The following is a 13,976-nucleotide window of genomic DNA, read 5'->3' on the forward strand; positions in this document are numbered from 1 at the left end:
TTAAAGGCATGCACCACCACTGCCCGGCTAAAACAATAAGTTCTTTAATGACATTTCAATGGTAAGAATACATGACTTTGGGGCTGGAGAGATGGCTCAGCCATTAAAGGCTAGGCTCACAACCAAAAATATAAGAATACGTGACCTTCTGAAATAATGACATACATAAAGACACTTAAATAGCATACATAAAGACACTTACAACCTTAAAATGATTCTATATAAACTATCTGCATGAGAAGTCTTCTGATCACCTGCAGGATACTTGTGGATTCTTGTTGTATTTGTTCAGATGGGTTTTATTTAATAGTCAGGTCTTAAGGGAATCATTGTCTATGGCGTGCATAGATATGAGCTTTGTAGCTTCCCATCTTTGCAGTTAAGTTTGTCCAGGAAGCAGAGAGATCACAGATACAGTATTCAGTGTGGCTCTCTTCCACCTACAGGTGCATTGCTTTCTAATAGCTTCATTTGCATTATTTGTACTAACATTTCAAAAAGGGAATATTAATCCACAGTGCCTCTCTGAGATATATACAACAAATGGCCTGTGGGTAATACACATATTCTTCCTAAAATGGAAATGTCCTATGCAGCCTTACAGATGGGGTCAGTGACATTTGTAGATTGTAATGCTATCTTATTCCTCAGGACACAAAAGATGTCTGTTGTGATTAAGGTAATGCGTCTTCATGTTCCTGTGATATTTCCATAGTCACAGGTGGGATCCTGGGACACAAAAGTAATATAATAACTTGTCGGAGACTACCAGATTAGATGCAGAGATGATGTGGAGCCTAGCTTCTGTTTGGACAGATACATTTGTCCTTTCCCCTCCCATAGAACTGACAGGTGAGGCAGGCTGTTTTCAGGATGCAATGCAGACATTAAATATATCTAATCACCAGACACCATAGGCTAGCATTCCAGAAATGCACAGCCAGTACTTTTTAATACAGGGAACATTTATGTCTTGTCAGGGCATCAGGTATAATAAATAATAAATAATTATGTTTTACATTTGTGGGGAAACTGTTACTCTTGAAGTTCAATGTGTGGGGAAGGATCAATGTCTCTCTCTCTCTCTCTCTCTCTCTCTCTCTATATATATATATATATATATATTGATCAGTCCTTATATACTGGTAATGGTCATTGCATACTTCACAGGGGAATTTGCAGCATGAAGGTTAATCACAAGTAATTAATATGGGAAATCAGAAGGCACTGCCAAGTTCTTTAAAGGGATGGGGGATGATAACTTACAGGTTTCAGTATTTTCCTCATCTGAAATATCGTAAGTCTGTTTCCTTAGATGCCTATGTATACTTGGCTGACACTTCCACACTTTTTGTTTCCTTTCAGATTTTTATTTTTTTTATTTTTTTGGGAGATAGGTTTTCTTTGTGTAGTCCTGGCTGTCCTGAGGGTAGCTCTCTAGACCAGAATCCTTCTTTATTGTCTCTCATGCCAACCACCTCTGTCTCCAAGACTTCTCCACTCACGCCATACTTGGTGAGGCCTCTTTGATTTCCATAAGCGGGCTATTGCCTCCTACCGGACCCCCAGAGTGACTGATAATATGTTGTCGATATTATGTTTTTATTTTTTGGCTAATACTAGTATCTTTTTTCATTATAATTCCCAGAGAGGTTTTCATTTTTTTTCAGTAGTATGAGTGACTTCTTCAGTGGTTTTTTTTTTTTTTTTTTTTTTTTTTTTTTTTTTTTTTTTTTTTTTTTTTTTTTTTTTTTTTTTTTTTGGTCCAGTGTCTTATTTGAGGCTTAGATACATTGGGTATTTAGTCATTGTTAACTGACTGTATTATACATAGTATATATATTATTATGCATTTCGTGTCTTGCAAAAATCCGTTTATGATGGCTTATTAGAAGAAAATTGGGGGAGAAGTATATGAAATGACATGAGCTATTTGGAAATAAAATGAACATATTCATGCCATGAGTCTGTAAGTGAACATGTGCTAGGCATGCAAATGTGTTCTCATGTGCGAGCGAGTGTGGAGGTAAAAGGTTTATAGTATCTATCTGTTTATAAAATCTGTCCTGGCCAGTATCTGTGCCCTCTGTTAGGCTTCCTAACGACTTCTTGTTCTCTTAGTTGCACTGCCTGCCATCGCTGTGGATCTGGTGCTGAGGAGTTCTCTGCACTGCTCATTAGGATGTGAATGCAGTCAGCATGAAGGAGAGGGGAATGGATTCAGTTGGTGTGCATGCTCTGAGCATATGTGATGCTCCATAGCTCCCGATGCCGGAGTCCCAACTCCTGTGGCTTGCTCCTTTTCAGAGAGCACCTAGCACATAGGAATGCACACTTGCAAATTTGAAATAACCTTCTCCTGGAATATGTTATCATTTAAACTAATATAAGTACAGAGTACCTGTGGATTTTCACTGGCACGTCTGGCTTGGCTCATTTGCAAATGAGCATATTCGAGTTGTACTCTGAGTTTCAAGTGCTTAAGATTAAACTGATACAGAGCTGAGAAGAACCCTGCAGAGATCTGCGGCATTCAGCTCGCCCAGGGACTGACCTGACTGGGGCGGTGAGAGGATGAAGAGTGGGTTTACATAGACACAACATACAAGAAGACTGGAATCCAGTGCTTTGGGTTCTTGAATGGAGAAACTGCAGCACCCTGAAGCTCAGCCTGTTTAGTATACACAGTTGAACAGGGAGCCAGGGTTCTTATGTACAGCTGAAGAAGGAGTCTGATTTAGCTAATTTTGGTAGGATTAGTCTGCACATGGGAGCAGTCTTCAGGCTGTACACATGGGGGCAGGGGCTAGAAAATAGAAAGTGGACTTTAATGTACATACTGTCAACATTCACTCTTGGACTAGTGGAAGGCTTTGCCATCCCCCCTGAGACTTACCTAGGGTAGGCTTGGCACTCCCATGTGCTGAGACATTGGTTCGTTTTTTTTTTTTTTTAATTTGTTTTTCATTACGGATGGTTGTGAACCACCATGTATGGTTGCTGGGATTTGAACTCATGACCTCTGGAAGAGCAGTCAGTGTTCTTAACCGCTGAGCCATCTCACCAGCCCGAGACATTGGTTCTTGATGTTTATCCCAGACTTTACTTGCCCCCTAAAGAGGGTTTTATGGCCCCCAATTTGATCTTAATATGCCTTTCCCTGAATCACACTATTTTTATGATGTTAAAAAAAGAGAGAGAGAGAGAATAAAGCATTGTTTGCCATGCTGTTCCTTAATTGCTAAAATAATGAGGCCTTATTGTTCTGGGTAATTTATTTAAGACAACAAGGCAGTCATTGCTGGTAATTTTTCAAAGAAGATGTGCCAAGATGCCAAGCCATGATGCTAGTGTGCCAGCCTCAGAGTCCTTATTTCAGGGATTTGCCCTTCAACAGCTGACAATTGATTTACAAGACAGGAAGACAGGGTTCTTGCATGTCCCTCACTGGCTCACAAGCAGACTAGAATGTATGCTGGTTTCCTGTTCTTTCTGCTGGCCTGTGATCTTGCAGCTAGAGCATGAAGTAAGGGCAGAGGGCCAGGGTGCTATCTTTGGCCAGGTGTCCTCAGTTCGGTCTTGACTTTCATGATGGTTAACATCCTCGTAGAATTTAGTCCCCTGGTCAAGTGTGTCTCTGTGCCTGTCCGTTTTTCCATCTGTTGGTCGCTTATGGGTAATATTTTTCATCCTTGCAAGGTACAAAAATGAAACACAATAAACTTAATCCTACTGTGTGTTTCCCCTGTGTTTCAAATGTTCATGTGTTTCCTGCTTGAAAGAAAACTGGTCTGAGAACTTAAGAACTTACTTGAACAGTGACATAGGGTTTTGGCAAATTTGTTAATAATTTTTAAGCTCCCTTTAAAATGAACTCTTAAATGATTTTGTTTGGACATGACACGGTATGTGAGTGGAAGTAGGAGTCTAGTGGCTTTTCTTCTTCCTTCTTTATGTGGGTTCTGGGAATTGAACTCAGGTCCCCCAGCTTGTGCTGCAAGAACTTTCACATGCTGAACCATTTCACTGGACCCAAATGTATAAACATTTTAACAATAACAGTTTTAAATCTGTGCAGTGCAGAGAATTCCATCCATCACAGTCCATTTCCCTCGGTCATCATCATGCCATTGAATGCTCAGTTCTTACGCTTCGCCTATTCTGATGAGTTAAGTCGGGCAAAAACATGCACCATTAAGATTTATTCAGTCCTGACTGCAGTCTTTCATGTTTCAGGATAGATGATATATTTCAAATGCTGCATGTATTTATCTGGGCTGTGCTGTCATGGAGCTCTATAATAAAATTTATATTTTTACATGAGGCTTTCAACAATGAGACCCTGTCATGGTGAGATTTCTTATATTCTTTAAGACATAAGGGTCACCCCGGGAATATTAATTAACTTTTGTTTTTCTCTCTCATTATGTATTTAGTGGAACAGGTCCCAGTAGAACCCTACAAGATCCCCTTGTCTCAAGCTGAAGTCATCCAGGAGGGCAGCGATGTGACTCTGGTTGCCTGGGGCACTCAGGTCTGTAACGCTGACCACCTCTGAGTCCACACTGCTCTGAGAAACTCCTGTTTGTCATTCTGGTGTGTTCTTTATGTCTCGGATGGTCTCTGTGTGCTAATGGTATCCACCCTCACCTCCAACTTTATTAAGGCGTAACTGACAGATAAGAATGATTTGAGGCTGATAGCATGATGATTTCACATATGTATGTACTGTTAAATGATGACCCCAATCAAATTAATCAATAGTTTATTATTGTAGTGCACATATGCATGTGTGTGTGCAGACTGCAGAGACTGCTCTATTCTATATGATCTACTCTGAGCACACTTTAAGTGATCTAACTTTTTTTTAAAGCAAGGTTTTATTTATTTTTATTTTTGATTAATTTCTGCTTTGACACTTTCACACACACACCCACAGACACACATGCGCGCGCGCGCACACACACACGCTCTGATTACTTTCATCTCCTAACCCTCTCTCTTTTCTCTTTCATCTTTATCACAGCCCCTTCTTTATGCGCCTCAGTCTTGTTCCTAGATTTATGACTTTTGTGACTCAGTTAGTTTAACCACAGTGGTATCTGTGTGAGCAGTGGAGTAGCACTATCCGTTGGAGCCTAGTTGGGGTTACGAGTCTGAAGGCAGTGATTCCTCTTCCCTATAAATCTGTCAGTGGTAAATATTTCCACAGTGTGGTGAGGCATCCCTAAACCCTTCCTTTGTTCATGACTGGCCATTGGTAGGCCCATTCTTGTGAAGAGCAAGTGCAGCCAGCCATAGCTGATCTAAGCTCTAGGCTTCAACATGAATGTCTTGCCAGGAAGATGGTGTCTTTACAGCTCTTCTCCTGTCTTCCAGCTCTTTCTGACCCCTCTTCTACATTGTCCCTGAGCCTCAGGTCTCACTTAAGGCTGAGGACTCATCTATTATTTGTCCTCTGTACCTCGTTCAGCCATGACTGCCTTTAAACAGAGTCTTAATGCTGCTCAGGTCAGGCCTTGAATTTGCTAAGCAGCTGATGATGCAATTGAATTCCTGCTCCTCCTGCCTGTACCTCCCAAGCGCTGGGATTTCAGGCTCTTGCCACTGTGCCCAGCTTACAAGCAACACAATTTTATTAGCTTGATCACTATGCTACATTTTCCTTCCTTGGCATTTACTCATTTTGTGACTGGAGATACCTGCTCAGTCATACTGAGATATTAAATGGGTATACACAGCTGTGTCCATTAAGAACACCTTTGTCGCTCATATTGCATGTCTATGTTACATGTTGCACTGAGATCTTTTTCATCCTATCTTTTGCTTTCTCTCATAAGTGCTTTGCTGGCCATGTGGACCACCTCTCCTTTGATCCTGTGACAGAATTAGGTATCTTAAGCTATTTTCCTCTTTCCTAGTGATAGTTTCATTGGATTTGCCTTAGCCATAATGTAACAGCAGGGCTTGGTGTTGTAGTTCTCCACTTTGTCTGTCTGCCTCTCTGCCTCTCTGCCTGTCTGCCTGTCTGCCTGCCTGCCTCTCTCTCTCTCTCTCTCTCTCTCTCTCTCTCTCTCTCTCTCTCTCTCTCTGAGCTAGGTGTCAGCCAATGTGTATGATGCTAAGGATCGAATCCAGGTCATCTGCAAGAGCAGCAAGTCCCAGTGCCTCTCCTAGTTATTAAACCCAGCATTTATCTCTTACTTGGGTGTGGGTACTTGCTACTTTGTCTATGAAACCTTTTGGTCTTTAGCTTTTGGGATTTCTGACTTTTTTTTTGTTTGTTTGTTTGTTTTTCAGTTTCTTTAGCTGTTTCATGTTTTCTTTAAATGTTGGTGGTGTGTGGACTCTCTCTGTATGCGTTGTAGTCATCCTGCTTTTGCCTCTGCCAGTTTGCCTTCTGACCTTTTGGAATGAATATTTCTCCCTTTTTCCTGGCATTTTTTTTCTAACTGGTTTCTAGACATTTGTCCTTGATCATTTTTGTGACTCAGTGATCAACATAAGTGAATTCTCCCTGTAGATCATTTCTCCAACTGTAGACAGTATGCTTACGAATGATGCTGACATTTAGCTAGTCTTTCAGCTCCAAACTGTTCTAGTCATTCTCTCTGTATTTCCCTCATTTTCAGGTTCATGTCATCCGGGAGGTGGCTTCCATGGCCCAAGAAAAGCTTGGAGTGTCTTGCGAAGTCATCGATCTGCGGACGATTGTGCCTTGGGATGTGGATACAGTTTGCAAGGTATAAGTCTGTAACTGATGCATACTGTTTCCCTAAGGCCTTCTGTCAACTTTTTTGGATATTTGAAAAGAACTGTTTTGAAATTGTGACTTGCATGAGCGCTTTCTACCGATTTCAAAGTTTTAAATCTGTGATGCGAATGGTATAGGTGCTGTAGCTTGATGTTCAAACAACCGGATCCCTTTAGACTGATTTTGTCCTCCCATGGTTTTTTTCTGTTGAAAATATCTCAGTGTTGTCCTTGTAGACAACTCACATTGACTTCTGTGGGAAACAGTGGTGTACAGAGAGAGTGAGTGTCAGGACCAGTGAAGTCACCGTGAAGCTGACTTCTCACTGGCTAGGTTCAGCAAGCTTGGCTTCATTTAGGGAGGTAAATGATTTGGCTCCATTTTTGAAAGTCTTTTTCTTTATAATCCACCACATTATTCTCTAGGAAATTACTCTAGTTATATCAGATTGATCCTGTGGATCACAGCCTGAATGTTATATTGTGAGATTCTGGCGACTCTGAACGATAGTTTCTGTCCTGATATTTAGATTGGATCTCTGATGCCCTTATTACTAAGTAAGCCCACATAGTTGTCTTTGAAGAATAGAGCTGAGTTTATAACCAGTATCTTATGCATTGACTTCTGAGTAGTTTATAGAGTGTCAGTTCTTACATCAGTGCCCAAGGGAAAGTCAGATCCTCTTTGTGATGATCTCATCTACTGACGTCCAGATAGTAATTACAGGTATTTCTTTCTCTCTTTTTCTGTATTTGTTGCTATAGCAAATAAACCCTAAGATTTAGAGTATTTTATGATTACTAATTTTAAATTTTAAAAGTATTTTTAGTTCTTTTGAGAATTTCACATAATGTCTTTGAAACTATTCACCCCCCAACTCTTCCTTTCTCTACCCACCCAACCTGTGTCCTCCCTTTGTAATTGCTTTTTAAATTTTCTGTTATTATAACATAATTACATCATTTTCCCTCTCTCTTTCTTCCCTCCAGATCCTCCTTTATAACCCCCCCTTCTTTCAAATTTATGGCCTTTTTAAATTAATTATTGTTGCATATATATACATATATCCATATATAGTCCTAAATATATAGCTGCAGCCTCCTCTGTGTGTACAATGGACTTGTATGTATGTTTCAATTGGTGTGCTCTTCCCTGGGGAAGATTATTGCTACTGCTCTTGGCATTTCTTAGTTGCCGATACTTCTCTGTCTTGGGTTGAGGCCTCTTGCCCTCTCCACCAATCCTCATTAGGATGTTCATTGTACTTATGCAGCTTATATTTGGCCATTTGGTCATGTTGGTGAGGTTTTATAGGTGTAGCTTCTGATTTTACTGAGAGACACAGTCTCACAACAAACTCCCCATTCTTCTGGTTTTTACACTCTTTCCGTACACACTTCCACAACGTTCCCTGAATCTTAGGTGTGGGAGTCGTTTCGAAGCGTCATTTATCGGGATTCCACAACTCTGCGTTTTGATTGGTCGTGGCTTTCTGTTACACTCTCCAACTGTTGCAAAGAGTAACTTCCTTCATGATGGATAAGGATTCCATTTATCTCTACGTATAAGAGCATATATTTATAATATAGTTAGGGATTATGCTGGCATAGTAAAGTAGTGGTTGTAGGTTCTCCTCCAAGATCCACGACTTCACTAGCAGGGTTTCCAGTATCAGACATGATTTTCTTCTTGTTGGGTGGGCCTTAAGTCCAGCTAGAATGGCTGTTGGTTATTGCCAAGATATGTGAGCCTGTACCCTTAGGGTTATTGTTCTAAGCCTGTCGTTGTTGTGGTTCATAGGCATCATAACTCTGTAGACTGTTGGTTGCTTCCCTCGGTTGGAAGATTGCGTGGTGCCTCCTGGTACCATGTAAGCTAGTCTCCACGGAGGAAGCATCATTCCCAGCACGGGGCCTTTTCTGAAGTTTATGGGGTCTTCAGCAATAGAGACTTATCTTCCACCTCTGTGGGGGCCACTAATGGCATTAGGAATACGCTGTAATGTTTTAGGAGTCTCTTGGACAACCTGGCCAATGACTCAAAAGAGGGCTTCTCATGTCTGGTATTGGGTTTTTTTGTTAGAGGGTTTTTTGGATCTTGGAAGGAGTATCGTCAGCACAGATGAGAAATTTCATTTAAACTACTTGCATATTTATACATAGACTTATCTGTATTACAGTTTATTTTATTTTTTTTAGGTTGTTAATAGTATGGTTCCTCATGATTTTTTTTTCTGGCTCCACTTCCACAGTATAGCCATGTGGGCCCAGGCTTTTCTTTACATTTGGTTAGTGGAAATGAACTCAGTTCCTAATACAGATAGTGACAGTGAAGGTTTTCTAATTCCTTATTTATTAAATTTAAACAATTTTTGTTTTTATATAAATTTTATCCAGAATTTATTCATAAAACTGTTAGGATTATTTAATCTGTTTATATTTATGTCATTGCTTCTCTGTGAGTTTACATCTATCATCTACTGCCTGTTTTATATGGACCCCAGCTGCTCTTTGTACATACTTCATTCATTCTTTTGGGCTGACCAGCTATTTGTAATTTATAGTTTTTACTAGCTTGCTAGATCTGCAGTCTTTTATTATTATTTCACTCACTACACTAGAGATTATAACACACACCCCTAGTTATTGTCATAAACATGTTATAGTTCACTTATAATCTCAAAGGTAGACAGTAGAGTTCTTATCATAAATTAAAACTTTTTCTTAATTATAAGGGTTTGTTTGAATATACTACAGTGCTATGATTCCCTGGGCAACATTCAGAACTCTGCTGTGCACAACAGAGCACATATACTTCTACACACACACACACACACACACACACACACACACTCTAACCCACATATATATTCTTTCCCTTGCACATATACTTAACTCACATGCATGCATATATGCTCATGCAAATACATGTACATTGTCTCATGCATACATTCATATACTAATAGATACATTCACACATATAGTCATACACTTACTACTACACAGTATATACAGTCACACATAGAGTCATACCACATATACACAGATATAGTTACACACATATACATACCCACAAATACACACACATACACTCAGATATATGCTACCATATATAAACACATTCACTTATGCAAACACAACACACATTTAATTACTAACTCACATATATAAACACGATCATACATATACATTCAAACATATACCTATATATGCACATGAATAAAAAAATATATATACACACAAATGAATACACATACATTTTCTTATACTTACACACTCACACACACACATTCACTCACACACATACTCACTCACATACCTTATAAACAGTGTGCAGGGCTAAGAAAAAAAATAGAAATCCTCAATGCTCCCAGATTCACTTTCCTATGCAAGCTGCTCAGGTATGCATTGCATTTATCATTTGTATTTCTAATGATATTTCCTGATTGAGAATTCCAAAAGATGCATATGTGTGTTAAGCCATAGTGAATAAAACTGAGGAATCAAATTTTGTCCTCTGACAAAGCACAGCTACTAAAAATAGGACTACATTTTGATATCTATAAATTTCATAAAGAAGAGGAAAAGCTTAATCTGAATTAAGCAAAACAAAACAAAACTCAAAGCTTTTATTTTTAGTATGCTTATACTATGGTTATAGGGTCATTTTTTTTTTTTTCCAAATCGTCTCTAGGATCCTGAGTGATTGCCTCAGAGGGTAAGAATACTTGCTGTTCTTGCAGAGGACCCAAGTTTGGTTTCCAGCACCTACATGGTCACTCAAAAGCTGCCTGTAACTCCAATTACAGGTGATTAGACTCCCTCCTGGTCTCTATGGATACCAGGCACACATGTGGCACACGTACACGCATGTATAACACTCACAAAATAAAAATAAATAAATCATCTCTAATTCCCTGGGGGAAAAGGCTAAGTATCAAAACACTTCCCTTTTGGTATTATGAAAGGAAAACAAGAAGTGTGCCAAGATAAGCAATGAAGAGAGTCACAAAGAGACCCAAAGCCATCCAGGATTGTCAGGCTGGCTCCCACTGTCAAACTGGAGGGCCATCAAGCCGAGCATCGGCATGATGAAAGTAGTGCATCACAGAACCAAGATAGTGAGGCTAACAAGCCAGAGGCCTCACTCAGCAGAACACTCTGGTCTTCTCTTTCATCTTCCTGAGGTGAATGGAGCTTTCAGGACAGTGGTTTGACAATCTAGGATCACACACAGATCCAACTAGTACATCTAATAAAGGAAGGAAAAACCCAATTGATAGAAATATCAATATTTTTTTCCTTTCTTCCTCTGGCTGTCTCTTTGATCTCATGATACTAATTTGGTATGTTATTATATTTGTGTTTTGCCCTAAGGGGCTACAAATCCTCTTTGAATGTAGATGACATAGATAGAGTTAAATAAAATTCTAAAAATAATTTACCTGATTACATAGCAGAACACAGAACACTCCCCCCATCACATCTGGACTGAACCTCGTATCTCTAAGCTGAAATACCATCCGCACTAAAAATACAAGTGGGAAAGACAGCATTGCAAATTAGGGTAGCTGTGGTTTAGCTCGGTTTTAACCAGCAATACAAGGATCCAACATACTGTTGAAAGTACTTGTAACCAAGTCAAGTGTTTTCCTGATGTTGACTGGGTTCACAAAAGTCCTTACTAGCCTCAGATCTGCTAAAGCACAACACAATTTTCTTCTAAGAGTACATTACCCCTCCCTTTTATGCCAGTATATCTGCAGATTATTTTCATGTGACTTGCCTAAGAAGTAGTCTGTAAAATCTACGAGAATGCTATCTTTGGGAGAACCTACTATTCTTCTAAGTGGACATAGTGCTAAGGTGATCCATAGTGACTTCTTATTATACCCATAGATTAGTGCATTTCTCAACCCTCATAGAGAAGTTTCTATTTACAGTAGAGAACAATTAATACAGAGAGCCATCATTAGCCAGGATTCAGAGAATAAGAGACTACAGGATGCTCAGCACTAATTAAAAGACATCTATGTACTCCCTCACCCCACCCCCATACAAGGCTCAGGGATCATTGTAGAAATGAGTCAGAAATAGTAAAAGCCTGAGGATTTCCTGCAAGGAAACTGTGTCTAGACACAGCAGGGCAGTTATACATATGAGGTTTCAAGGGTCGTGACAGCATGCATAAGACCTGTGCAAGACCAAACTAGTACAGATCCAAAATGGAGAGGGGAGTTGAACATGACATCCCTCCCAACTGCTGGCAGTAGTTAGAGGCTGGGAGAGAGAGGGAAAGTTAGTTTTCTCCAACAGTGTGGCTCCTGGTAAGCTGACTGTGCTCCAGCTGAAGGCCACACATCCAAGAACATTTGGCCAGCACAGATTGGTCCTGATGGGTTTTAAAAATACCTTTCTGTGCTTAGTTTTTAGGTTTTGCTTTTTAATTCTAATTTTGATGTTGACTTCACCGTGCATTTTTGCGTAGATGTGCTTGAGAACCCAGTGGTCATACTTTGTACCCGAGACATGTGCATTGGTCTGTGGTATCCTCTCATAAATCAGAAGCCCATGTTTTACCATTCAGACCTCCTTGTATCAGGCTGAGCTTCAGCTGCCTTTTCTCTTCTCATTTCCTAGTGTGCATTGCAGGTGTGCCACTGGCGATGGGATTTTTAGCTGGATCACATCCTAGTAGTTGGTTCCCTTTCGTAGGCCTGCCTTCCCTTGCCCAAGCTGATTGACTTCTGTTCTTCATAAGCACCCCCGTGTGTTGAATCAGTGCTTCTCTCTTTGGAGAACTTTCTAGTACAAGAGAGTGTTACAACTTCCTTTGCTTCCCCTACCCCCACACCCCAAAGCAATGTGTACTGGCTGGTTTTCTGCATCAACTTGACATAAGCTGGAGTCATCAGAGAGAAAGGAGCCTCAGTAGAGGAAATGCCTCCATGCGATCCAACTGTAAGGCATTTTCTCAATTAGTGATCAATGGGGGAGGGCCCAGCCCATTGTGAGTGGTGCCATCTCTAGGCTGGTGGACCTGGGCTCTATAAGAAGGCAGGCTGAGCAAGCAGAAGGCAGCCAGGAGGCAGCACCCCTCCATGGTCTCTGCATCAGCTCCTGCCTCCGGGTTGCTTGAGTTCCTTTCCTAACTTCTTCCAGTGAAGGATTGTGATCTGGGCGTGTAACCCAAATAAAACCTTTCCTCCCCAACTTGGTTTTTGGTCATGTTGTTTTGTTGTAGTAATAGAAACCCTGTCTAAGACACAATGTCTTATTTTTTGTATAATTTAAAAATATGAACAAAATCACAAAAGAATATAGATTCTATTTTTTTCCATTCTGCCTCCTTTTCCTTAGCACCCTCTTTCACCCTTAACATTTTGTTAAGAGTCAGTTATATGGGAGTAGTTGCTCTGTGGTTTCAGGTCAGGGGCACCTGGAGCTGTGTGTGTTTTGGAGCTGGGTGATCATAGGAGACAAGCAACATGAAGTAATTCATTTGTGGCAGAGAGCATGAACAACGTAAATCAGTTGTTCCTGATTTAATAATGTTCTTTCCCTCATTTCTAGACAGCGATTTCTTTTCTTTCCATAAAATATTCTACTAGGACATTGCCTAAAGGCCAGACAGGTTGTGTAGCTGGCCAGGAAGGAAGGATTTGGGACCAGAGAGGTCTCAGTAAGAAAAAGGGAGGCTGCAGGGAGCTCTGTACACATCGAAAGGGACTAAGATGGCCTAGCCTTCCCATTTTTTACCTGGGTTGATGAGTGCATTTTGCTAGAGGAAAACCTACCTTGTGAAGGCTCATCAACCTCACCCTAATTTTGCAACCTTTAAACCCATCATTCTCTCTGGGCTGGTTTAGATCACCTCTGATGCCATTTTAAAAATGAAGGTTGCTTCCATGAGCAGAGTAGTAGTTAAATTTTGAGGCTTTGTCCCTCATGGCTGTACCCTATGTTCATGGGAAGCTGAGGGCTTTCTTCCCAAGAGTTCCTGGTGAACAAGCACTGCTCATTGGTTTATATACATATATATATATATATATATATATATATATATATATATATATATATATATTTTAAAAATGGGCATTTTGGACTTAAATTGAGCAATTCAGTGACTGAAAGCTACATATTTTTGCTTGAGGCTATGTATGTGAAGCAGAGGGGAATAAGGTAGAGAGAGAAATGGAGAGAGTGGGGGCAGAGAAAGTAAA

At 40.2% G+C, this 13,976-nt stretch overlaps 1 protein-coding gene across 2 annotated transcripts in view; it reads left to right on the plus strand.

Annotated features, from left to right (window-relative positions):
• Bckdhb (branched chain keto acid dehydrogenase E1 subunit beta) overlaps nt 1-13,976 on the plus strand; it is a 185,470-nt gene that overhangs the window by 65,261 nt on the left and 106,233 nt on the right. For both annotated transcript variants that reach the window (XM_031346342.1, XM_031346343.1), the window contains exons 7-8: nt 4,437-4,534; nt 6,633-6,743. In XM_031346342.1, the coding sequence (XP_031202202.1) occupies nt 4,437-4,534; nt 6,633-6,743 (209 nt within the window). The remainder of the gene's footprint in view (nt 1-4,436; nt 4,535-6,632; nt 6,744-13,976) is intronic.

Source organism: Mastomys coucha, unplaced genomic scaffold (assembly GCF_008632895.1).
Source record: "Mastomys coucha isolate ucsf_1 unplaced genomic scaffold, UCSF_Mcou_1 pScaffold23, whole genome shotgun sequence".
Classification (NCBI taxonomy): domain Eukaryota; kingdom Metazoa; phylum Chordata; class Mammalia; order Rodentia; family Muridae; genus Mastomys; species Mastomys coucha.